This window comes from Solea senegalensis, linkage group LG17 (assembly GCF_019176455.1).
Source record: "Solea senegalensis isolate Sse05_10M linkage group LG17, IFAPA_SoseM_1, whole genome shotgun sequence".
NCBI classification, from domain to species: Eukaryota; Metazoa; Chordata; class Actinopteri; order Pleuronectiformes; family Soleidae; genus Solea; species Solea senegalensis.
The window spans coordinates 1375840-1402454 of NC_058037.1; the positions used below are offsets into that span (position 1 = coordinate 1375840).

The 26615-nt window shown below is 42.1% G+C and overlaps 1 protein-coding gene across 4 annotated transcripts in view; it reads left to right on the forward strand.

Moving 5' to 3' along the window:
- The window catches only part of epha7 (eph receptor A7), a 95570-nt gene that overhangs the window by 29584 nt on the left and 39371 nt on the right, over positions 1-26615 (forward strand). For all 4 annotated transcript variants that reach the window (XM_044048573.1, XM_044048575.1, XM_044048576.1 and 1 more), the window contains exon 5: positions 3733-4068. In XM_044048573.1, the coding sequence (XP_043904508.1) occupies positions 3733-4068 (336 nt within the window). The remainder of the gene's footprint in view (positions 1-3732; positions 4069-26615) is intronic.

The following is a 26615-nucleotide window of genomic DNA, read 5'->3' on the forward strand; positions in this document are numbered from 1 at the left end:
TTATTATTTGTCCGTCTCAATGTTTGATGATAGTTATGTTCATATTGTAGATAATTCTATCTCATTAGGTTGTGTAATTGAATTACTTTAAAGAGTGATGTCCACTACCATAGTCATGTGAGTTAGAGCTGCAAATGTTTTATTTATTTATCTATTTATTTATTTATCTATTTATTTATTTATCTATTTATTTATTCATGTATTCATTCATTTATTTATTTATTTATTTATTTATTTGTTGTTATAGTTAGGTGGTAAATGTGAAAAAAACAACTTATCAGACTGATACTGATATAGGCAGAAATTCAAGTTGGACACAAACAGTGGTGTTGAGCCATCGCTAATGCAGACACTGCTGCTGCAGGACAACATAAACAATGCATGTGCACATGTTTCATTAATTTAAGCAGCATAACAACAAGCACACACACACTCACACACTCACACACACACACTCATGCTCACCGATGCTTGGTAACAGTAGCGGTGTTGGAGGGAGGCTAGCAAGTGATTGAGACGTTCCAGGCTGTGGGGGCTGGCAGGCTAATCCGTGAAATGAAACTTGACTGGGAGGAGGGATGAGAGGAGCGAACACGGAAGATAAGACAGAGTGTTGGTGGTGGTGGTGGTGTGTGGGCAGTTGCAAAAGAAGAGGGAGACAGACGGGCCCTTGAGCTACGAGGACGAGCAGACAGACACACAGACAGCGGAGGGTTCGGGATGCGTTGCGAATCTGTGGCGAATTGGGGGCAGAGGAGTTTCGTATTCCTGAGTTCAGACAGAAAGTGTTCGGTGAAACAAAGAGACGCCAAGGCAGAGGGAGAAGAAAGAGGAGTGAGGGGCTCAGTGTGCTTCAAACAAACTCAGCCCAATGATGTGTCATCGTGTTTGAAGAGAAGAGAGTGTGTATACCTTTTACAAGTGGCCACACTTAGAGGTAGAAGGGTAGAAGGTTTCGTCTCCCGTTACCTTCATCTCCCTCTAACAACTCTGCAAGAACTTTGGGGCTTTTTACATTTGTAGGCTTCACATTATTTTCAGTAGCCAGTTTTATCTTTAAAATAGTCTATAGTGGTACGCGCTGTCTCGTTTAAAAGTTCTTTTACCAATCACGTTAGTCTTTCTGGTGCCAAAGTGCAAACAGCGACTTCAAAACTCAGAAAGCAGAAAAACGGAGTCATGGATCAATGGGAGGCTTATGCACACAGCAAGTTCACAGAATCACACGTTGTGCCACTTCATTTTACACGGGGTGTACCAGGCCTCCAGCTACTTATGTAATAAGTGCACTTCACCACCTTCCAACTGTAATTTGTGGCTGGAGGTATAGAAGTGCAACCAAGTGGAAGTGGGCCTTGCTTATCCATAATGGAGCTACCACCGTCCAGGAAAAAGAGAGCAGAAACGTGAAAGGGAAATCCTTCTGTTGAAAATCCTCTCCTCAGTTTGTGATGCTGCTTTTAAGAACTTTTACCTGCAGTTATCGTTCATATTATGGAACTCCTTCTGTGGTTTAAGTTTTAATTTAAAACACACTAATATCTTTGGAGAAAGGGAGGCAGCACCTGCAGAGTAGTGTGCGTCTACAGTATCTAAAAACACACAAGAAAGAAGAAAGGTCATTCAAATTCAGGAAGTGTCCAACCTAATTTCCGTCCTGTGTCTTGTTGCTGCCAAATCAACACTTTGATCTGTGGTACCTGAGACCTAAATGAGAGTGGTGCAAGCAAAATGAGATGTTATCGTTGCCAACCACGGCCACGGAAATGGTGGAGCGAGAGATCCCTATAGTTTGGATTTGTTGTGGGAGGTTTGTGTGTGTGTGTGTGTGTACTTGAATTTGTTATCTCTTTAGGACAAACACTGACCTTGTCAGGACCAGTAGTCCTCATAGAGACCAAACACTGTGTGAGACAGATCATCATTCTGGAGGAACGTGTTAAGTGTAGCACTTGGATGTAAAATTGTGATTAGGTTCAATTTAGGGTCAATCATTGGCTGGTTAAGGATAGAGATAATGCTTTGTTTAGGCTGTTTAAATAAAAGCCAATGCAATGTCGTAAGAAGAATAGCTGTGTGTGTGTGTGTGTGTGTGGGCACCTAAGTGCCACCTTCTCTATTGTCCGTGTGGGGTTGAGAGTGTTGATGCCAAGGCTGAAGTCGAGTGGTGCCATCGGCGCTCACTCGTCTCCACTTCACCTGCCACAGGTGGCTCTTTCATCTTCCCCGGTCCACAGTCTGTCTCTCATCTTACCCGATAATCATGAATATGGATGTCTCCGTCAAGCCATTGTTCTCGAACGGCGCTGCGTTTATGGATATTGTGAGAGCAGTGTGGCTCGGTGCATATGCATGGCCTGTTTTGTTCGTTAATGCGATCAGTTTAATGATTTGAGATCTCCCCCTACCTCGGATTCTCTAAAAGAGAATATTTCCGGAGACAAAAAGAGAGCAATTTAAAAACCAAGATGTTCTTCACAGCCTTCATAAACAAAGAATACAAGTCATATAATCTTTTACTGTGTGAGTGGGAGTTTATTTATATCAACATATGGGTCATAAAAGCCAACAGCCTGGAATTTTAAAAGATGAAAGAAGCAATTTGTTATTCATTGTTTTACGAGATGAGCTAATCGCCCCGCCGTTGCGCGTACAGGCAAACGGTCCGCGCGGACGCCGGCGTTCACGTTTGAGTCCGCAGAGCGGGTTGTTATTGCATGTCAAGTGAAACTGTATACGGCAGTTACAGGACGCCGACCATCCGGGTTTAAATCTTGTGCATAAATTCTGTGGATTAGGCAGGTCTTTTTTCGGGAGGGAGACATAAATTCTAAGTGTCCTGCTGTCAACAAGATATACAGCATGTTTCCAAAGAAAAGCAGCAAAGCCCTGTCTCTAGCCGGAGGGGGATCGTTTGTATATTTTTGGATGGGAAGCAGAAGAATTTGAGGGTGACCGTCTGTGGCTCCTGGTTCCCGGCGAAGCGCCTGTCTGACCGCGTAACCCCGTCTCGGTCAGTTCCACAGCAGCTGTGGATTTGACGCTGTTTAACAGGCTCTATGATAACAATGCCCTTAATCCATGTGGATGAAACGCCGGCTATGTTTGCACGTGTTCACAGAACATTAGGTTGTTTCAGAATCAAAATATGGGCCTGAACCAATCATTCTTTTTGCCTCAGCAGCGGATCAAATCAACTTGACGAGAAAATGACAGTAGCTTCATAGAGCTTTTAAGCATATTTGAGCTAATTGTTTTATGAATCAGCACAAATCTATCTGTCTGTCTACCTGTCTGTCTGTCTGTCTGTCTGTCTATCTATCTATCTATCCACCCCTCCCTCTCTGTCCAAACGTCTTTATAATGACTACTTAGTTCATGGACAATACCATAAAATGACTCTGACCATGACAATTATTCTTCCTTTGAAAGTCTGGCCTCCACTGTTTGATTTCACGCCCTCCTTGCATTGACCTTGGTGTCTGCCAGATCTGATTTCCTCTCTGTGTACCTGCACCAGTTTTTTTTTTTTGTTCCCCTGGATCAGAGTCTTATTATAATTGAGTGTCAGTGTTTGGCTCAAGGGCTGAAGCTGGCATGTACCGTGCATTTCTTTTCCCTTCTCTCTGAGAACAGAGAAAACACAGATCTGGTCGATGCACAGTCTTGGCTGTCACTTTCCCCGGCGCACAGTTGTTTAATTCTGGTTTCCTCCATGTCCACCTCTGACAGGACCTCCCTCGGCGCCACAGAACCTGGTCTACAACATCAACCAGACCACTGTTAGCCTGGAGTGGAACCCACCGGCTGACACTGGCGGGCGCAATGACGTCAGCTACAGGGTTATATGCCGGCGCTGCAGCTGGGAGCCAGAGGAGTGTGTTCCGTGCGGGCCAAACGTGGGATACTCCCCCGCACAGTCCGGATTAGTGGACACCTATTTGACCATCATGGACCTGCTCGCCCACGCTAACTACACTTTTGAGGTGGAGGCCGTCAATGGGGTGTCGGACTTGAGCCGCACGCAGAGGCTGTTTGCAGCAGTGAGCATCGCAACTGGTCAAGCAGGTAAGGAACCTTGAATCAGTGTTTATTGGTAATGATATTGTTGAAAATGAAAATCTCTCCCCAGTGTTTAAAGGTGGGGTTAAACCACTTTTTGATTAAATTGTGGACAGAAGTAGAGATAATGTATTTCCATATGTCTCCAGTGACCTAATAAGTCACTAATTAATAGGTCTTCTATTACTGATATAACGATGGCAGCAACAGCAAGCCTTTGGTTAGTGGATGGGTAGAAGGGATGAAAATTACGAGGCCCATTGAATGCGTCTCACAGCTCTTCCTCTAAGCTCAACTCACTGTGGAACCCCACATTTCTAACTCTCATGCTCTCATCTTCAGTTTGTAGCTCGATAATAATCATCTACAGAACTTTTCTGGATCATTTGCTTCCCATCTTTTTCTAACACTTTCTTTGTTGTAGAGCATTGATCAAGCATATCAACACTATTCTTTTGTTGTTGTTTTTCCCTTTTATAATCATAGTTTTAAGGAAATATAGCCTCGTTCACCTTTTTCCCCCTCAAGAGTTCAGTGGGAATATCAATAGTACAGAGCTGGAGCCAAGAATCGATCAGCGTAGCATTAACTGAAAAACTGTATAGGATCAAACAGCCTTGGTCTGTCAGTGTCACATGTAAAGCTTTAATAACGAGCATGATGTACCATTTCCTGTGTGTTTTACCCATACACAAACAGAGAAGTAAAAATGGTAAAATATCTTAATTAAGTTTTAAGACAAAAGCTACTAATCTAGGTTTTTAAATAGATTATTTTCTAATCAAACTATTTATTGTTAAATGATTTGGATTACTTTTATTCTTTAGAGGCTAAGGAATCCTCAGAGCCTCTGCTATAGACACTCGGTTGATCTGCAATTGAGTAAAGTTAAGCATTTGTTACAAGACTGAATTATAAAACTTCCACGACAGCCTGGAGCTCAACTCTCGCTCCATCAGAACAAAACATCAAACATAAGCAACATTGTGGTTTCCCTTTGAAAACCTCTCCATTAGCACTAATGACCTTGGTCTAGAATGGTCCATAATATTTCCAGTATGCATATTACCCAGATTAATTTAATGTTTGTATCGCAGTGGCAAACATTATTAGCTGTGGAATGATGCCGACTCCCAGTGGTACCAGAGGAGCCAATACTGTATTTGCAGCTCAGTCTCAAGGGGATCTACCATAATTAAAATGCTATGTTTTGCTGTGACAAACTCTGAAGCCCGTTTATTTTATTTTTTTTATGATTCATTATTTCTATGGATCCACTCAACAAGAGTCTTTTTTCATGCTCAAGCATCCATGTAACACAGTTGGCCCTGAAGACTGTGGTCTGAAATCAAAAAGGGAGAAAGCTGTAAAGAAAGTATAGAGCTTTAATCAGATATACACAGTAAAAATACTGTTTATCCTGCTGACATTCATTTATATTCTAGTATTAGGCCAACATGTACAATTGCTTCTGCTATACATACATTTGACAATTATTAGTTATTTTGTCTATAAAATATGAGGTTTTGTCGATGGCAGATATTTTAGATGTTAGTTTGTTCCTTCATCTGACAAAATATGACAGATCAAATACTGTGTAGACTAAAGACAAGTCATCAGCAGCTCAACTTTGTCAAATTATACACGTTTGGGTTTTAGTGATATAGCAGCATTTAGCAAATTCTTCAGACCAAACATATCTAAAAGAACATAAGTAATAATCAGCCAGATAATAATAGGCGTTTATGAATAAATTAGTTGTTTGATTACTTATCCATTAATTAAATAATTGGGGCAGCCATAAACGTTATAGTGTTAAAATAAAGTGAAGCTGCTCAGTCGCAAATTTTCTTTTACAATCGTGCGTTTACAAGTCGTGGACTGATGCCAAACTCTGCTTTACGACACAGTAAACATGTCAGTGCACTCCGAGTGTTCATGTGTGGGAGGGTCCGACCGAGAGAAAGAGTAACTGTGTGTGGGATGCTGCAGTGTTAGCGCTGATGTATTTCTCAGAGGTCACTTCATGACAGTGACATGCGCTGGAATGTGCTGACGGGGGTTTCCGGCCAAGGACATCGGGTCGTCCACTGGAAAAATACAAAGCACTTAACACCTGCTCTGTTCGAGTCACTCATAATTACACTTGTCATGTTGACAACAGACAATTACCCGGTTAACCTGGCAAAAGGAGTCATTAGCTAATTTGAAAGAGAGTAGCGCGCTCGGCCAAGACAGTGTCGTGTTTATTATTGCGAGTAAGTGCCACCGTTTAAATTACTATAACACTATAATCAGTGTAATTGGTCGGGAGGGATCAGGCCACTAATAATTGTGTTGATCAATTCCATTAAAGATGAGGTCAGTGAAATCCTTCAGTTCAAATCTGTGTTAAATAGCTCTATATTCTGACAAGTATCAGCTAATGAAGCTGTAAACAAATGTACTGTAACACAGTCTAAAAGAAAGATCCTACCAATAGTCCTTTATGTATTCTTGCCTTTAGTTTTAGATGATTTTTGTTTGTTTGTCATTAGAGGGTATTTGTATGTGGAAGAAACAATGAAACTGAAGAACAGGTCTTTACTTTTTTCTTTTATGATCTAATTTTGACTTCATGCAGTTTTACTCAATTTAATATTAAGTCAAAATATTACTCAATTTAATATTCAGCTAAATGCTAACGCCAGGGACATGTTGCCCAGTGTCAGGATGGGGTAGTATTTGTGGGGTAGTTTTGAAATGCTGTGAAGACCGTGAAGCTAAAACTCCTCTTTCAGATTCACACTAATCAAATTCCTTTAGGGTTAGCAGCTCTTCAAGACAGGGCAACCCAGTCCATCTGTTCAGTGGGACAGAAGAATTCATTTAAATCAAGGCTGAAAGTTCAGACACTAAGCATTGAAAAGAATCAATTAAATATGCAGGAAGAAAAGAAAGCAGCACGATGTGCATTCTGTTCTTCGTTAAACTCTGTACCATTGTCTTTCCTCACCAGTCTACTATGATGGGACTAGAATTAGTGTGTTTGTGAGAAAATACCAATTTGAATCTGCATTGCAGGATTATTCTATAATTGAACAATTAATCATTATGGAATTGAAAATGCAATTTGAAACAATGCAATTACCAAACCGCAAAGGCTGCACTTTAATATCTCTATGCAAATGTGTTTGAAAAAAAAAAAGCAATAGAGACACCGGGAAACAATTCATAATACTTAGAGTATAGTCATTAATATTTCGATTGTGTCTCGTGGTAACACTTTAAATCTGGTGGTCTATGTTAAACTGTAGAGTTTGAAGAGTTGCAGATGGAGAAGTTACGTTCTGTTGTCAGGAGCGACCGGTTTTGCTCAGATTAGGGACAAAGTCATGGTTCGCTTCAATAAAGCACTTCCTGGTTATCTGGTTAAAATCCATCCATCACAACGTCTCTATGAAGCTGTGTGGCGGGTCAGTAATCAGTGATCGGTTGACGCGTGATGGGTCTCCGCTGCAGGACTCACTGGACCGCCATCGCGTCCGGCGCTCTCTGGACTGTTCTGGAATGCTTGGGCGTGTTCTAATTGGTCGGTCGGTTCTTTCCCTAAAACAAGCGCTCCTTCCTGAATAAGCACGCAGGACCACTCATCAGAGAACGACTGCGTTATTAAAGCTTTTATGGCTCATCATTCAGAATTGATTAACCTTCGTGTGGTGAGGCACTGGAGCCCCATAGCACTGAGAGAACCTTAGAATACCCCGCCCTCCATCCCTCCCATCTTCACCTTCTGCATGATAATCAGTGTGAACACAGACTCGGAGCTGGAGACTGAGGGAATGAACGCGCTCTGTGTGAATGCAGATGATGATCCATCTGTTGAGGAACCTCTCGTTTACACTAAAGGAAATGCATGGAGTAAGGCTGGAGCTGCTGAGTGCTCATTGTTCCCAGAAACCTAATTAGGTCTCAGCGCTGACTTAAATGACTATTAGAGGAGGCTGCGAGTTTGTGAGCCCGATTTCTGCGTCCTCGCCGCGTTTGAGGAGAAACTCGTCGTGTTGAGGATTTTCGCTGCTTTTGCTCGCTGCCATTCGCTGGAAGTGGAGAGCGCGTTTCAATCAGCACTCCATTGTAAGTCAACAGCGCCACAGAGGGCCCTCCCCGCTTTTAGCTTTCCTCAAGCGCACTTGTAAACAAGGCCTTTTGTTCCTGCGGCACACTTGTGAGTGGGCACTGCTCATAGAATAACCATTAATATTTATTCAAGCGGGTGATCACACCGCCAAGCCAGAGGAAATCACTGTGGAGAGTGGGGCCACAGAAATGGGATTTGAAATTGGTTATGGGAAAGGCTACAGGACTGGTGTTTGTGTGCACACGTTCACCACTGAGAGTGGGCTTAGACTCAATCAACAACATAATGAGCCAAAGGAAGAGTCAGCGGAAATTGATTTATATGTTAACTGCTTGTGTTACAGTCAGAGAGCAACTTTTCATAAGTTTGATGAAAAATGACATTGAAAAACACATGGAGATACAATGTTGTATCATATGTAAAGCACATATGGTTGGCATGTTTTTGGTATGTGGAACAACTGAACCGTCAGTTTGAACAGAGCTTTCCATTCACAGCCAGGAAGTGCATAAATGTCACCGCGGCATCATTTCCAAAGGTCTCCGTTTTTGCCCCGCTCGACTAAAATGCAGCCTCAGAGTTTTCAAACTAAAACAGCAGAGTTTTTACACTTGACTCGGTAGAGTGCATATCCAGAGTAGAATAAGAAGTTTTTAAATGAAAACAAAAGAGCATGGATGTGAGAGTTATTACTCCAGGCAAAAGGAATCATGACAGAAACACACTGCACACGACCAAAAAGGAAGTTGAAGAAAATATATTGGTCCAACCTTGATGGTGATAATGACAATAAACCATGCAACTCTAAAGCTTTTTGAGCTGCAACAATGAAACACATGAATTGTTAAACAATTAGTAAATGAATCATTTTAAGTGTTTTATACATATATATATATATATATATACATACAGTATATACCAGCTCTGTGATTTCAGCTTTGAATTGAATTGAATTGACTTTATTCCTCCCCCAGGGGGGAAACACACATTCACCACAGCTCAGTTGTGGAAAAAAAAGAGAATAGAATAAAAATAAGAATAAGAATAAAAAAATAAAAAAAAAATAAAAAAAATATAGCTTTTCCATTGTGAATACTGTTGTGTCTTTACTTGCACTGCAATTAAAGTGAACTGAATATTGTTGGTCTTTGCACACAACAACACATTTGTGGATGTTGTTATTTTGAGCAACACCAATTAATACTTTACCTCATTTTCTGCATTTTCATGGACAAAACAACACAGTGATTCACAGGGAAAACTGGTTAACCGGTTGAATGTTGACTTAATTAAATCACAGTTCCATTGTATGTCAGAAAAATCACAATCAGATACTTTTGCCTTAATGGTTCGACCCTGATTTAAACTGGGGAACAATGAGCAGCAGACTTTGGCTGAAGCAGGGAAACTATTTGCCTCTCATGCATCGTGAGGGCACCGAGGCTTTTCGGATCAAAGTCAAATACTTAGCTCACATTCTTGTGTGCCTCGGTATTTCTTTTCCCTTTCTTTTGCTCTGAGCGATTGAACCAAAGGGAATATCCTGTTGTTCTCTTTGAATGTGTAAGTAGGTTTGGACTTGGGGGGGTTCTGGAACACCGTCCTGCAGTCAGCGCTCTGTGTTGCGACAACAAATGAAGCAAAGAATGGCTAAAAATAAACACAGGAGATAACTGTGTCTGCTGATTTCTAAATTCCTCCGGTGTATAATGTGTGTTTTACATAAAGGCTGATTTAAAATCACGGTGGTCTTATCAGATGGTTTTCAATGAGGACCTGGTGTTTGCATACAATCCTGTCAAAGTCAGACATTCACGCGTGTTATGTTATGTAACGTGTTATGTTAAGCAGGCGGTTTTCCACACAGTGACATAATACACACATATGTACCGTAAAAGTACTTTTACATTAGTTCTGACAGGGCGAGCGCTCCACGAACAATGGAGCCACAGTCCGAGCGAGCTGCGCCCGGCTTGGAAATTCATGCTTCTGAATTTGGGAAAGGTGTGTGTTCAAGCTCAAACGAGGTGTTTGGTTGTTCAGGAGAAAGTTCTGTCATAAAGCACTCCTCCGCACATGCTACAGATGAGTTACTGTTGCCATAAATGCCCCCAAATCATGAATATTTACATCACGGGGGCGTTGGGTAAACGTCACCGGTGCCTCGCAGCGAGAAGGTTTGACAGGAGACTTTCTGTGTGGGATTTACTCGTTCTCCTTGTGTGTAGGTGGGTTCTCAGAGTTTTTCAAGGCTCCATCTATATGACTGTTGTTTTGTTTAAAAGAAATGCAGAAATTCAATCTGGACGGAGATATTTAGAAATGATGCTGTAGTTGGATCGGTGCTTATTGGCCACAGATTGATGATCAGCTCACATTTCATTTGGGTTTGAGGGTTAGGGTTATGATTCTGTAACAGTTTCACAAAACAAAGCTGCTGAGAGGCTTATGAAACTCTGTATATTTGTTGTTCATCCCTATCGGAGCTCCTCCCCCCCCGGGACTGCCCTAATACTTGGTTCCCTCCACAAGGGAGCAATGATCATGAGGATATTAATTGACCAGTGGGTGAAAACTGAGAAGCCGCAGCTCCTGAGTGGTAACCTACACGGCCACTCTATTGACACTTTATCGTCGCTGAATGTATAATATTCGTTGCATTTGTGAAAGCAACACTTGGGGAAACAATCCGGCCATTGATTGTTGGTTTTAGTGTTCTGATCTGCCGTGGTGGCCCTCGAACAGAGGGATCGATTGATTTGAAAGAGTCCCCAGTGACCGGAGTCAGTCAGTGTCATTTTCCAGTTAAGCGGATCCTCCTTTGTAGCATCGGTCGGCGGGTTTTACGTTACGTGGGGAGCCCATTCTCTTCGGTGCAGCCACTGACCCCCTCCGCCGCGCACCCGCTCCACATGCTCGTAGTAATTTGATGAGAGCTGGGCAAAGCAGTGAGATTCAACAGCTGCAATAAAACTGGTGGTGGTCTCAGAGCAGCAGCTCGGAGCACTTAACCTGTAGCTTTTCTGTAAATGCCTCCTGATTTGTCTGTCACCCAATCCGTCAGCAATGAATAATTTTCATGGAAGGTGCACTTTAATTACTTTCCCATTTAAATGGCATTATCATGGCCTATCTAGGTAATTAATCTCACCAAGTATCCTGTTTCAGCCTTTTATTGCTGGCAGACGAGCTCCCTAAATCCCCCTGAATCTGCCGTGCTTGAACGAGTCCTCGCTCATAGAAGCTGCCGTCGCCTCTTTCCCCTTCGCCCCGGTCCCTATCGCAGGCGTCGGATGGTCCTTTTCTCTCGGCGCAGGGAAGCCTGTCAGGGCAGCGGGCTGTTTCAGCGCTTCCAAAAGGACACGGGCAGACACCGTCCATGCGGGGTTGTCGTCAAGAATGCGCCTCAACGCGTACTAGAGGGCTGATAGCTGCGGAGACAGCGACACGTTGTGAGAGAAAAGCAATATTATAACAACAAGGAACAAGATAACACACACGTGTATTGTGCATTGCATTATAAAGCTCTCATCATATGTTAAATGCAGCCCCAGTGATGTATTGTGTGCCACTAGGGGGAGCCTGTATCTTTCCAGTCATTTAATTTTTGATAATGATCTAATTACTTAAGATTGTTTTTCCACTAAAAACTATGTAATAGAGTAATTGTTGTAATTGTTTCATATCGATCATACTTTTGATAAATGATCCTCCAATTAAACAATATCCAAATATCCAAACTTTTCATGCACTACAGTCGTTTCTCAGTCCGGTTAGTGTGCGCATGCTTGATTTAATTCTGCCCAGTGATTAAAAGACCTGTGGATAACATTCATGAGAACTCTTTAAGTTGTTAAAGTTGATGTTTGGGTTTGACAGCACATCATTAGAGGAAAGGTCATATAGATATAGCCTCCAGCCGTCTGGGGAGCAGATATGTGATTAGTGAATATTATGAGGACTTTTTGGCAATTTGTAATAAAAGAAATACTTTAAAAAATATGCATTTCGTTCAATATGGATGAAAATACCTGGATAAGTGCGCTACAGGAGTATGTGCTCCCCGAAATCTGGTCCAAATACCAGCACTAGGAAGAAATAATGTCCAATTATTAACCTACTTTAGAAAATAATGGACTATAGAACATGCAGATGTGGCTGTAAATATCACCGAGGATCTGGATAAAATGGATTTTGGCAGCCAGGTCCAAAAAATAAAGCAAGACATCAGCAAAAAATATTTTAAAGATTGACGATGTGCAATTCACAGGCACACAAATACCCTTGTTTTCTTTGTTCCAGCAGCAAAATAACAGGTGCTTTACTGGTTGTGTTCTCTCACATGTGAAGGTCATTGTGTAATGATGGTCATTTTACTAATGATCGCACCACTCATTTATATCTAATTGTAGACGGATGTTATTATTTATATTCACATTATAACACCATGCTTGTTGTTATTAATGTGGAGCGTTTGTGTCAGAGTGATATTATTTCATTGTGAAGCTGCAGAGTTGTGATGTTTTTGGCTCAGATGGGAATATGTGGAAGTTGAAAAGGGAGCAGCGCTGCATCTCATTCAGTTTCATCCTATAGGCAATGTTTCCCCCCCCCAAAAAACAGACACAGCTTTAATTATTCACACCTCTGCGAGGCAGCAAAAAGAGACCTTTTTTTTTCTGGCAGTCAATCTGCTGTTTACCTTCCACATAACAGCTCAGTTTTTCAGTCAGAGCCTCACCTTCCCTGGAACAGCACTGTTTCACCCACAGGCGTCAGCGCAGACGGCGACGACTCATCGTTCACAGACGTTTCTCTGAGCTTTGTTGCTCTTATCAACACTTTTGTTGTGAAATTTAATTGGTGTGTGTGTGTGTATATGATTCCTAAAAAGCCAACCCAAAAGGACTGGACTGTAGCCCGAGTTAAAATGAGGAAGCTAAATAACATTTCAGCATGTGTCTTTTCGGCTCCGGATGCTGAAACCCAATGATATACTGACAGAAATGCATTGATTTAATGATTTACTTGTTTAGTGTGTGTGTTTGTCTGAGGCCTATAGTTCACACACAGGTTTTTCTCTTTATATTTCTTAATAATTCCGTCCACACACGCTTTAAAAGTTCTCAAAAACATCCTTGTCCACATGGAGACACACAAATGTTATGTCAAGTCAACAGGTGGCAATGTAACAGTACCAGTTAGCACTAACCCTAGCGCAGGTGTGCCGGTCTCCCTGTGTCGAGTACCTGAGCCCACCCCAACCCGCCGCCGCCACCACCGGGTGACAGATCGCGAGCAGTGAAATTACAGACCTGAGGGGTAGTTGATGAGAAATGTCACTGTCGACCAAAATGGAACTCTAATATATTCCGTCTCAGGTTTGTCGGACACTTATTAATGTCTCGCAGTGAGTGCTGCTAATTGAGGTAGTCAGTCTGCTGCAGCAGATGAAGCGCGGCACAAATAACGGAGCGACCTGCAGAACAAAAGAGCTGCATGGAGGATCTACATATTTAGCAGAGCTGCAGAGCACACCGTGTTCTCAGGTTGAGTAACAAAGACTGTGCTGCGGCGCGGGGAAGGAAGCTGCTAATTATTCATTACCGCTCCTTAAATGTTGATTTTTTTTTTTTTCCACCACTGTGTGTGACCAAGTTTCATTTCTAATAATGAGCATTTCAAAGCTACTGAAATCAGATAATTATAGTGAAGAACTGGAGCCAGATGATGCTGCTTCATTCACGGTCGAGCGCGTCGTTTGTGTGAAGAAATTCTAATCAACACAGTGATGTAATGTAGTAACTGTATGAATGTAGTAACTATGTGATGTCGGCACACAGGAGTTCTTCAGCCACTGCCGTCTCCATCACTACGTTGAGTTGTGTTATTTTGTGAGTCTTTGTTCTGACGTACAAAAGTGACACAAACAGCAGCTTCTGTGTCCTTGTGAGCTAAAAACACACATTGTCTCCGTGGACCTTGGTGCACAGGACACAACGCTTTGCAAACTTTCTTTTCCAGACATAGAATGTTGTGTGACGGGTATAAGAAGCATGTTCACTGGTCTTAAGCAGGTGTGGATTTTATAAGATCAGCCTTTTGTCAGTGAGTGTCTCAGGGAGGTTCTTCACATAAACCCTTATATCACCACACTGGGAAAAACACCTGCATATCTCTTTAAGACAATTCTACCATTGTATAACTCAAAGTATCTATATTCATCTTACTCCCGTCTAAATTTAATAAAGAACATCTTTAGGTAAAGTCTCAAGGTGACGATACGATCTTGACATTTTATTGTTATGCAAATGTGTGTCATCCAAGTGAGTGACTCATGGTAAAAGACCTGTAATCAGAAGAGATTTTGTCTGATGAATGATAACAGCTGCCCGCTGGTTATTGATTCATACATCACTTTAATTATTTTAGTGGTGCATTTGCATATGTAATGCACATTGTCATATTGCTATTTATATACGAGCTATAGGAACTTTGATAAATATTCTAATTTGACTTTGAAAGTTTGCTTTTGCAGTTGGAGAGCAGCTTTTAGCTCCATGTGATGGTCTTCACCAAATTAGATTTCCTCAGTCTTTGGGTACAGAATCTGTAGCTCTCGAGTCTTGTTTTATTTTCCTTATCATTTAATTTGCCAATCATTTTCTTTATTCATTCATTTGCTGTTAGTGAGAACTGTTGTTTTGTTGACCACGTCCTAAATGTCTTGTTTTGTCCTCAAACGAAAGTAATTGTTTTTTTTTTAAGAAGCAAGGAAGCAAAATATTACATGACTTGTTTCATCTAAGAGAAACACATTGATTAATAATGAATTTTTGAATCTATATTCTTGCAAAGGAGCAAAAAAACATAATCGATAATAGATCTTATGACTGCTATAGTCTCACAACATGATTATGAAGTCATTTTAAGATGTCACCTTGGGCTGACTGAAATTCTTAATTACATTTTTGTTTTTTTTTCCACCATTTGCTAATGTTTTACTGTATACATAATTAATCAAGTCATCAGGGGCGTGATCAGCAGCTCCCCGACAAAGAAGCAGTTGCAATCAACATTCACCATCGTTCCTATCCTCCCTAATAAGCAGCTTCCATGTTTGAAGCGTGTGTGTGTGTGTGTGTGTTGTGAAGCACTGGTCATTGAGCACAGCTGTGTTCATCTCCCCAAATGCAGTCGCTCTCCATTTACAGCCCGTGGGTGACTGTAAGGCCTCGATAAACACCAAGATACTTTCCTTCCTCCTCGCTCTTCATCTCCTCCCCACATGTTCACTCACACAGACGCCCGCATACCACACTCTCCCTGTCAGCGTGCACCTGTGCCTCCCGGAGCCCCCCGGAGCCCCCCGGAGCCCCCCCTTGATAGGGAACACATGCGCCGGGGAATCTCGCAGGACCTCGGCTGCAAATGGCCACGGCACTTTGCACTATAGAGCCATTCAAGTGTTTCATTTCCTGCCCGAGGAGTTAAAAGGGCTTCCTCGGGTAATAAAAGGCCGAGCAGGGTTGCATTCCAGAGGTGCCCATGAGAAGTGAATTCCCTCTCACAGAGCAGTGAAGCTGACGCTGTTGTCTGATGGGGATTGTTTGTAGCTTTGAGCTTGTTAGCATGTTAGCCAGAGAGGCCAACGTGGTCCGTCGTGGTCACAGGAGCATTGAAGCTTAAGCTGTAGATCCCAGTTGAGTGGAGCAAAAGTTACAGTTTTAAACCAACAAGTGTTCATCAGTGGAAAGTGACCCACTGAGGAACAGATCTTGGTTCACAAACTTTGTTCCGTTTGTTGTCATAACTCTGAATATCTGAGGTCATGGGGCGTGTCTGTGAACTCACAGCCACCTCACCAACCCCGACATCGCATTCCAACTGTAGAAACGCTGTTACTTTTACCATCAGTGGCACTTCTGCCATATTCGTTTCCCAGTAAATCAGTCGTGCACCTCGTGCTGGTTCATGTTTAACCGCAGACATATCGGTACAACTGTTTATGTGCATGAAATACCACGTAGACTGGCTTTGCACACACTGTACTTTATATTTTGTTGTGTCTCATTAGTGTTAAGTCTCTTGTTGTGTCTTATTTGAGTGCCTTTCGTCATGTCTATTTAAATGTCAAGTCCTTCGTTATTTCTGTTATTTTTGCTATTTTACTGTGTACCTTAAGCCGGGAGTCTCTGCAAAAATTTCATTATGTCCTCATAATGACAATAAAAACTTCTTGAATCTTGAATCTTGAATTGGTAATAATGGTTAGGCCGCGATAGATCAACTCTCATTTCCATGTTGCAATGTAAATGGAAAGTGTTTAAGCCACAGAATCTAGTTTTTCCTTCATTACTAAGTATAATAAAGCACTTAGCTTTTATGAATTAGATTTTTTTTAATGTGTGATGATGTTGTGTAGGGCAGTTAGAGCATTTCCTGCCTAACTGGACTTGTGTATTTTCATTATGATCGTTAAAGTACACGTTGGCAGTCGCCGTGCCTGACGCTTGGTGCTGGAGGCGGCTATCAGAAGAGTTTGTTTATCTTTATCTGAATATTAGCATTTTGTGATTTGAGTCACTGCATGTAAAGCGGGTTTCACGAAGGTTCAAGTACATATATCCACATAATAATAATCGTTAAGACAGAACACACAATTACTGTGGATGTTTTTTTTAAATTATCTCTGTTTCTGTTTGTAAAGATGTTGAAAAACCTCACTTCACTTTTTCTTCAACGTTCACTCGGGATGAAAAACTCAATCTTTAATTGTCTGACATTTATTGTTATCGTTATAATCTGTTTGGCGATATTGCTCAGTCCTACTCACCACATGAGGCAGCGTCCCGCCGGCCTTAACCTTCCGCAGGAGTGAAGAAAGCACTTTTATCAGACACACACACGTGTGTGACGAGATCAACTATAACAATAGAAGAAAAACACAGGTGAACACAGTGAACTTGGACAGTGAGTGTGGAAACTTTTGGAAGGACTTGGTCATTGGATCAATATAGTTTCTGATGTTGCTAGTATTAGCTTACACTGTGTTCATTTGCTTCATTAATGAAAGGCAGATGTTGGTTAGAGTCTGTGTGTGTGTCTGATTGGCGGCTCCCGCGGTGAGAAAAGTACATGCAATTAGTCGAAAGCAGCTTTTTGACGTCACACCCTCACATGTCTCTTATTTATCACTTACAGTGGTGAGTGAGATGTCTTTTGTGGTGATTTCTAGATCTCTCAGCGATCTACATTACGTTGCATTTGTCACATTCGGAGAGTGTTTCGAGAACACGCGCCGCAGGGGTTTCATTTTCTGTTGGTTCAAATATTATTCATGTTACAGCAGCGTGAGCAGGGCTTTGTTTCACACACCTGATGGTGGGAAAGCCTGATTTGATCATGTGTGGTCAAAGGACGACATCGTGAGCACGTTCCACATCAGATCTCTGAACATGGATGTTAATACCAGGTCTGACCGGGGCTGTGAAGTTGGCAGAGACGTGTACGTCTGCGAGCGTTAACCTGCTGGAGCTTTGCGAGATGAAAGGATCGGAGGGGAAGATTGACAGTTCGTCTTCCCCACACTCTTTCATTGTCTCATCAACACACTGTCTCCTGCAGTGAGGAAAACTAATTATGTCTCCGACCCCCTGCCTCACTCCCCTCCCTTCTTTTATTCAGATCATCATCACGTTTGGAAATCATAATGAGTTTGAGGCCGACCACTTTGGCTTTGGAGGTGTGTGTGTGTGTGTGTGTGTGTGTGTGTGTGTGTGTGTGTTGCTCAGAAAGTCCATTTCCCTGCACTCAAACTGACCGCCGGCAATTACAGACGACATTCTGACCCCGCAAAGCTGTCACCTCGCATTCTTGCAGGCCATGACCATGACGACTCGCTTTAGTCCGGCACACCTGCCAGCTTCCTTAGCTGTACTCGTGAAACCAGCGCTGTACCAACACCTCTCTGTTATCAAAGCTGGGAGAGTGTGTGGCAGCCATCTGGCGGCCTGTTTTTAATTATTTGGTATAAATAAAAGGTAAAAAAACAATGACTGAAAGGACGTTGGTTTTGGCTGCAGAGCAGATGGGCCTCACATCTGGGCCAGAGTGAGTTAGCGAGGGCGAGAGGGACGAAGTGACAAGGCAACGTGGTCTCGTCTCGGAGTCTCTTTGTACTCCGTGATCTCCTGCGAGCCCTGTTGACGCCGTGAACAGCTGGGACAAAGACTTGTTTTCTCTGCCAGTCTCAGTTAGGAGAGTATGACCATCGGACTTGGTGTTTTCAGGGATTGTTGGCAACTTATTTTTAGCGGGAAATTGATGTTACCTTGAGACGTGTGGAGAGGAAGAGGATTAAAGTTGGATTACTCAGTATAAGTCTAGGTATTTATGAGATAACAAAAGAGACACTGCTAAGACACTAAAAGGACCAACGCAGAGGTTCTGAAATACATTTTAGGATCTATCTTGAACTTAATTTGAAGAAAAAAACAACATAAATATTACCTACATTACATTATGGACCTTTTTAGACCAATTCTTACATTTTGTTGATTAAACCAAAACCACCCACTATCAATCACACCTTGAGGAAGTTCCGTGTACACAACAGCACAAACAAAATAACTAAGATGGGCGTAAATATTCTATATTGTATCGTGGCAAGTATACAATGTAATACAGACTTATTCTGTACATGTGCACTTAAACAACCATGCAGTACAATCTGTATGCATTATGTCCCGTGGATCCAGCTTCTGTATGAACAGCTGTGATATGTCCTTGAAATACAGATCCATCCAAGTCTGGAGATTATGGGAAATTATGAAAATAACCGTAATTGCGTAATTCTAGAGATTTGGCAGTTCAGCGACATTCAGCGTTGTGGTTTTGCCAGTGAGTCACTGCGAGTCTGGAGAATCTGCTTCCTGTCACACATGCTTCTGACACATTTGGAGTGGCAGTATCCAAATGCACAAATCGAGCCTTGTGATTATGTTATCCAGGAATGATCCAGTCTCCAGCACCACGACCAAAAACTGTGACTAAATTGGTGTGAAATGTTCTGCACCCATATATCTTTATGTATTTAGAATGCACATGCACAGCCTTATGCACAGGGTGTGTAGGAGTACAGAGACCGCGGAGAGCTATTCTTCTGTGAAAACGGTCTTGGAAATGTATTCTCCGAAGAGAGATTACATCTAAATGAAAGCTGGAAGAGCCGCTGTCCCGCGAGACCGAGTTAATTAAATTTGTAAATTCCTCCCAAATCATCTTCCTATCACACTGGTGACTCGCCATCGAAGCGCTGCCAAAAAACTGTGTCACAATGTGTTAAGACCAGTCTCGTTTTGGCAGCAGACGTCTGGATGAGAGATGAAACTCGAGGCCTGCAGAGACCTCGGTGTTTTCAGCAGGTCTGGCTTTTGTAAAAACACTCCTCCAGTGGAGAGTGATAATCACTTATTAATGTCAAGACGTTATTTGATTTGGTCTGCCATGCAAAATTAAATTACATCAAGCGTGAGAGACTCAGTGACTTAATGCACCGACTGGATGTATTTCAAGCGTGCAGGCTTGTTAATCTGACATATTATGGGGTAACATCCTGTGCTATCAGGCTTCAAATTGTGGCTGATATGCTGCGGTGAATTCAGTCACTACATTTACATTACATTAGAAAAAGTAGAATTATTGTGTTATTACAGCCAAATACATGTAAATATGTTAGTCTAACTGAAATTGTATGCAGTCCTTTATGGACTAATACACCCAGATAATTGGGATTTCATTTTTTTTTTAAACTTTCAACTGCACTTAAACTGGTTTAGACACTCTACAAATCCACGGTTCCCTCCCCTATAAAAGGCCCATGACCTGGAAATAATAGAGAAATCTACACCAGTGCAATTTAGACAAACAAGGAGACCTTATGACTTTATGCTGCATCATCTTAAAGAATGAAATAGACATGGAAGGGTCCCCGATGTGTCATCTGAAAAGAACTATGCTAACAACCTGAAAGGCAGCATATCACCACCTATCCTAGCAGAGTTGGACATTCCTAATTCAATAAATCGATTCCAAGCTTGTGCTTTTATACTAGGAGAAGGACAGTCCATCCTTTGAAAACCTCTTTGAGTTAGACAGTCTAGAAGTGCATCAGACGGAGGACACAAGCCAAACCACACTCCAGAGTGAACAATCACGTGGCAGGTGGATATATTTTGGATTCTACACCAAAGATGGCAAAGGAACCAACACATTTGCAGACTTACCCGTTAGCTTAGCTGTTAGCTCCATCCAAGGGAGGTGGTGAAGGACGATTGAAGCTCACGTGACTAATAGTAAGAGTAGTGGCGCGTTCCATTTGTAATCAGAACTCTGATTGAAATGATTTCTAACTCAGAAACACCAAACTTCAGCGACATGGGAATCCAAGATGGCTGCGGTTATACAAACACTGCGACTTTGACCCTTAATAGCACTTTTGTTGTATTTGTTTCTTAATAAATCAGTCGAACACGTCGTACTGTTTCCATTTTTAACCATAAACATAGAGTTGTTATCGGCTGGTTTCGTTGGTGACCCCCCCCACCCACAGTTTTGAGTTTTTTGAGTTTTTGTGTGTGTCAGAGGAAGCTGAATTATTTGGAGGAATAAAGCATGTCGGGTCATTTTCATTCCAAACTTCATTTTTAGGGAAAGTGACAGCTCTAGTGCAGACTGTAAAGTGTTTATCCTCCTGAAAGCCAAGCGGGCCGCGCTGCAGTCGTCCTCCCCCACACTGTCAACACAGTTTTTGTTATTTTGTCACCTCTAGGACGCAGACAGTAGCTGGCTTTAACGTGTGTGAACATGCCTCGCATTTGCATTAGAATAACTCGCTGCTCTCCAATTAACTGGTGACAAAGTGGATTGGAGATACGCTAAGTAAACACACCGGACGTCTGACACAAAGAGGCAAAAGCCGCTGTCTGTCATTGTTCCAGGAGGTAATTGGGGAAGCGATGTGGGAGAAGCTCAGCGTCCCTGAAAGGCAAACTCTTGGACTGGCCCTCCCACTAAGTCTTAAGCCTCGTCTCCTTTGCTGCCCATCACACACAAATGACCAATTACAGTAATGGCAAATCCTGCAGCCAATACACAACGAATGACAATGATGTGACACCAGGCTGGACTTAATCAGGACGTCGAGCTTCATCTCTCAATTTGGAAAAATCTGTCAGTGGCTTTGGTTCAACGCTTATTTTGTTACTTTAAGAGACACATGGTGTTTTTACACTGTCTGGTCTTTGTAAGCAGATCAACAGGAGTGTGCCACAGCCAGTAACTCATAACCTCACAACAACCTTGACTCTCTTTATCAAGTCATTAGTCACTTGTTTGAAGCAGACGGTGTCAGAAAATGGTGACCCACGTTTGGCCGGCAAAGGATTGAGTCGTCACTTTGGTACAGCCCAACTGAACATGTGTGCGAAACACATTTTACATTACAATAAAAGTTGAATATACAATTCTTACTGTGTATATAAATCGGGAACATCTGTGATGAGATACATTCTGAATAAGCTTTATTTATTTATCACTTTGCTTAGTAAAGTCTAAAACAGGAGTTTTTATTTATGATTTTATTGCATTATTTTAGTCATTGCATTGTACATGGGGTACATAACATCGATTTAGAAGCTAGTTATTGATCATGTGGTCCTTAAAAGACTGGGAAGATACAGATACTCCCCCATTTTGTGGCACGAGTTCCAATTACCAATTGTCCATGTTTGCAATTATCCAATAATGAAAATCCACCATGAGCAAGTCATTATGAGTAACTTTGAGTAATACAAATCCAGATCCTCGTTGCATCACTTCAGCGAGACACACTGACGGAGCAAAGGCAGACATGTCAGAGCCTGATATACTGACAAACTGTACAAGTGTGTGTGTGTGTGTGTGTGTGTGTGTGTGTGTGTGTGTGTGTGTGTGTGTGTGTGTGTGTGTGTGTGTGTGTGTCCCCATTGCTGTAGAGAATCTGCATCCAAACATCCTCCTCCCTCCCTCCTCCTCCTCCCACCCCCTGCTTCTTTCTGAGCCTGAATCCACACAGCTCGAAGTCTGCGTTGTGGTGCGGTCTATGTATCGATATGAATGGTCCCTGCAACTATTCTGGAGTTTAATAGCGAGGGATTAAGGCAATTCAGACAGATTTACAAAGGATGGGCTTGGCCAGCTTTTTCCTCTTCTTCTAATTGTCCCAGTGTGTGACTAATGGCAGTTGTGGGCATCTCAGGAGACAACACAATGTGTCGGAGGCATTGGCTGCTGATGAGTTCCATGTGGAGGCTGAGAATTTATGTGACCAGAGCCTGGGTATTTGCAGCGGGGACAGATTAAGAAACTCTTTTTTTTTTTGTATACATATAATTTTGCCTCAGTAAAGAACCACATTGTCAGCTTCTCTTTGTGCCACACCTGCTTCGCTCTCCATCTTAAAGAAAAGAGAAATATTATTCTAAGCAAAGTAAAAAAGTGTTCACAGCACAGATTGAGCCACTTTTTCCCTTTTGTCTGCACAGTCTCCAGACTTTAATCAGTTAGTTGACTTCAAGGAGGTACAATACTTTCCAAAGACGCCTTTCTTACCCAGCAGGGAAAGTGATTCATCTGCTCAGGCCACAGATTTATGTAGCCATTCCATGTTTGCGCTGCTTTTAAGCAGCTCTGCCACAAAGCCATGAAAGAGTCAGAATGAGAAAACATTAGACATCTAATGGAGCTGTTACCAAAAAGGAAATACCCCTCTAGATTGCTTAATGCCACGAGGTGCCACCTTGCGCATGCTGGGCATATTATGTTACTCCGCTCACAGAAGTGCTTTTTCTTTTTCTGAAAATCCTCCTCAATATCGCTGTTATTTTCTCCCCCCCCAGCTTCGCTGATGATCCCTGACATCTCATTAGAGTGTCTGTTGTTCGTATTACCCCGCACTGAGGCAGACGAGTGGATATTGTGAGGTAAATTTCTGCAAACAGCCAAAGAAGGAGGGAAAAAAAAAAAAAAGAGTCATTATCAAGTCCAATATATAAGTTGGCAGCAAAACAGAGACACTTTGCTCAAAGGAGAAAGTACAAGCAATGAGATTGTTTCCCAAGATACATTTTCAAGGCTAATTATCTCCCAATAATGACATCATTATAATGATAGTGAGCCAGAGCTCAGGCTGCTGAAGAGTGAAGCTTTTTTTTCTTCTTCTCTGTTCCACACGTACTGCCGCACACGCCGACAGCTTCTTCTTCTTTTTCTTCTTCTCTTTTTTTAACCTGGAACAACTCGAATGATTAAAGAATTTGCAGGAACTTGATTTGGAAAACATGTCCCTGCTCTGATTTATGAGTTTTAAACATGCCCTCTGACAAACACCACATCAGTTAATTAACTTCAGGCTTTTGTTTGATTAAATATGGCAACTTATTTTTAGACGTTTCACCGTGAAGTGAGTCATTTCCTGTCGGCCGGGCTGAGCAGGGATGCTGCGAACGTCCACTGTCGGCGAGAAGACGAAAGAAAGTGGGGAAAGAAAACTGAAATATTAAAAAAATAAATAAATAGTCGCCTTTGTCTGCTCTGTGATCAGACGACTATTTAATGTCGTCCATAGATATTTTGGTGGGATAGTTTTATATAATATTTAATTTGGTTTATATATACGTTTTGGATAAGACTTTTGTGTATTTATTTTTTCTTTATGTACTTTTAGACTTTGAAATATTCAAAGTTGTATCATTGCATATAGAGAAGAAAATTATATATGGCAGTTTCTTTTATTTCATCATTCCTTTTTTAATTAAAAAAACAAATAAACATTATTTCGGTAGCCTATGGGATGGATGAAGAAAGTGAGATTTATTTATATGGCTACAATTTTATAGCAAAAAAAAAAAAAGAGATTCTTCCAGGTATTTATTACACTGAATTATCCAAAAACATGTGTTTTATTATTTGATCTTTAAATCTAATGACAAGGTATTTATTTGTGGATGATAATATTTGATCATCATTGCTGGTATGGATGATGATTTGTGCAACAAAATAATCTGAGTTTAATCGAAGAGTTCTGACATTAAAGTCAGAAATCTGAGAAATAAAATTGAATTCTGACAAGAAAAGTCGAATTTGGATTTTAAATATCTTATTTCTTTATTCAAATCTCAGAATTCTGAGGAAAAAAAGGCAGAATTCATTAATGTTGTTTCCAAAAATCCCTAATCCTCTTCCGTACCATACACCTACTGTAGCTGTTGTTGGGCACACAGTATGTGTCGCTGCATCATCGTTATCATCTGCATCTCACTGTGCCGTGACACTGACTCTGTACACAGCGAATGCAAAGGCTGTCACCTCCACAGTGAAAGTCTACAGTGATCACAGGGGCAGAGGGGGAGAGGGGGAGAGAGGGAGGGCACAGGTAGGACAAAAGGACAGCGGATCTGCCTCTGAAGGGCAGAGGGAGCTGGGAGCCGGTCTGTGCCGGGCTTTAGCCGGGCAACCTGAGAGCTGCCTTTGTCTCCACTGGAGCCCGTCACTCCCCGTCTCTCCCTGACACTTGAAAAGTGTCAGGGAGATGAGGAGGAGGAGGAGGAGGAGGAGGAGGAGGAGGAGGAGGAGGAGGGAGGAGGGCGTGTGGAGTCTGGGAACACTTTTGTTCGACTCACAGACTCTTTAGCGCGGCAAACGACATTTAAATGACACTCCATAATAAATCACAGTGATGAATTTGATCTCAGCAGATTGTTATGTGCACTCATTTGTGGCAAATCATCTCTGAAAGTGTTTCAAAAGCATCACATATATGTTTTTTTTTTTTTATTTAAAACCCACATTATCCATAAGGCTTCTCTCCCTCCCTCTCCCCCTCTCTCTCCCTCTCTCCCCCTGTGTTTAACAGTCATTAATCATAATCACTTAGCTGCTTCCGCAAGTTAACAGAATATAAAAATGAGAAGATGTGGCTCAGGAGGGTAATCACATGAAGGATCGACACTTTACACACAGAGCTGCACATGAGCTGTTGGTGAAATAAAAGTTGTTGTTTCAGTGAAGTTGTCACTGATGTAAAACTGTGATTTTAATGTTCAGCATGAAGAGTGATGAGCTGATCTCATACAAAAGAAACTAGCAGTCATGTTTGACATGAAGTACAAGGTCAAATATCTCCAAGAGATGTTTGGTACCTTTTATTAAAACTTTTAATTAAAACATAAATTTGAACTCAAATACGGGGAACATTTTGATTTTTTTGTAAAAGATTCAGGATCCTGCTTGTTTAAGTGTAAGATGGAGGTCACACTGAATACTTGACTCGTAAAAAGTTAGATTTAATAATTTTCCTGAATTTTCCAGTTGGATTCGTATAACGAGAATCGTTACAGCTTTGCTAAAACAGCAAATCCCACGGTGGCGTTGGACTTGTGCACAGTACCGCACGATGTCCTGATGTTTGTCGAGTGTTGAGGGCGACACACCCAGTCGCGAGCACCTGTTTGCCCTCCGCCGTCTGTTTCCCCTCACGTCCTCCGCTCGCTTTGAGCTTTTTGTCTGCACATAAAGAAGACATCAAGTCAGCTCCTGGCAGACAGACAGCTGAGCGATGGACGAGTTCACCGCTGATGACAGACAGGCTCACACTGAGAAATACCCAGAACTACAGTCAGCCACTAAGTAGGCCTTTGTACATTTCCCTTTTTCCCCCCTTTTTTTTACCTTCCACATGCAGCGTGACTGGAGGCCTGTCTGAAGTGTCTGGCCTGGGGTTTACTCATCAGGAGCACAGCTGCCAGCACCAGGCTATCCTGGTGATTATAGCGCTGCTGCTGCTGCTGCTGCTGCCGCTGCTGCTGCTGCTGCTGCTGCTGCTGCCGCCGCCGCTGCTGCTGCAGTCGACTGGGCGTTCCTCTTATCCCTGATCACCAGGTGCATTCGCTCCGGCCGCGTGTGCGGACACATGCGGTCGTCTCAAGCCTCGCGGCCGTGTAAACGACTCCTGTGTGAAGCCATTATCACCGTCCCGTTTCGCAAAGTTGGGTGTGGCTGTAGGTGGAGCTTTGAAGAAGCCTTTTATTGGATCAGAGTGGGATTAAGCAAAAACACAGACAAATATGTGAGGGTATGTGTTCCGACCGGCAGCGTGACTTTAGAGAAGTATCTATAAAACTGTTGAAATAATCTCATACCATTATGGTCTGATAATGTTATTGTTTTGGATTAAGCATTCGAGTCTGTATTAGAAAGAGTTGTCCACTTTGCCGTTGAAGCCCATGGACTAGTTGAAAGGGAACTGGAGGGTTGCCGGTTCGAGTCCTGACAGATCAAGGGCAGGGACACCCAACACTCATTGCTCCGCAGTAATGGTGATCCACTGTGGCGA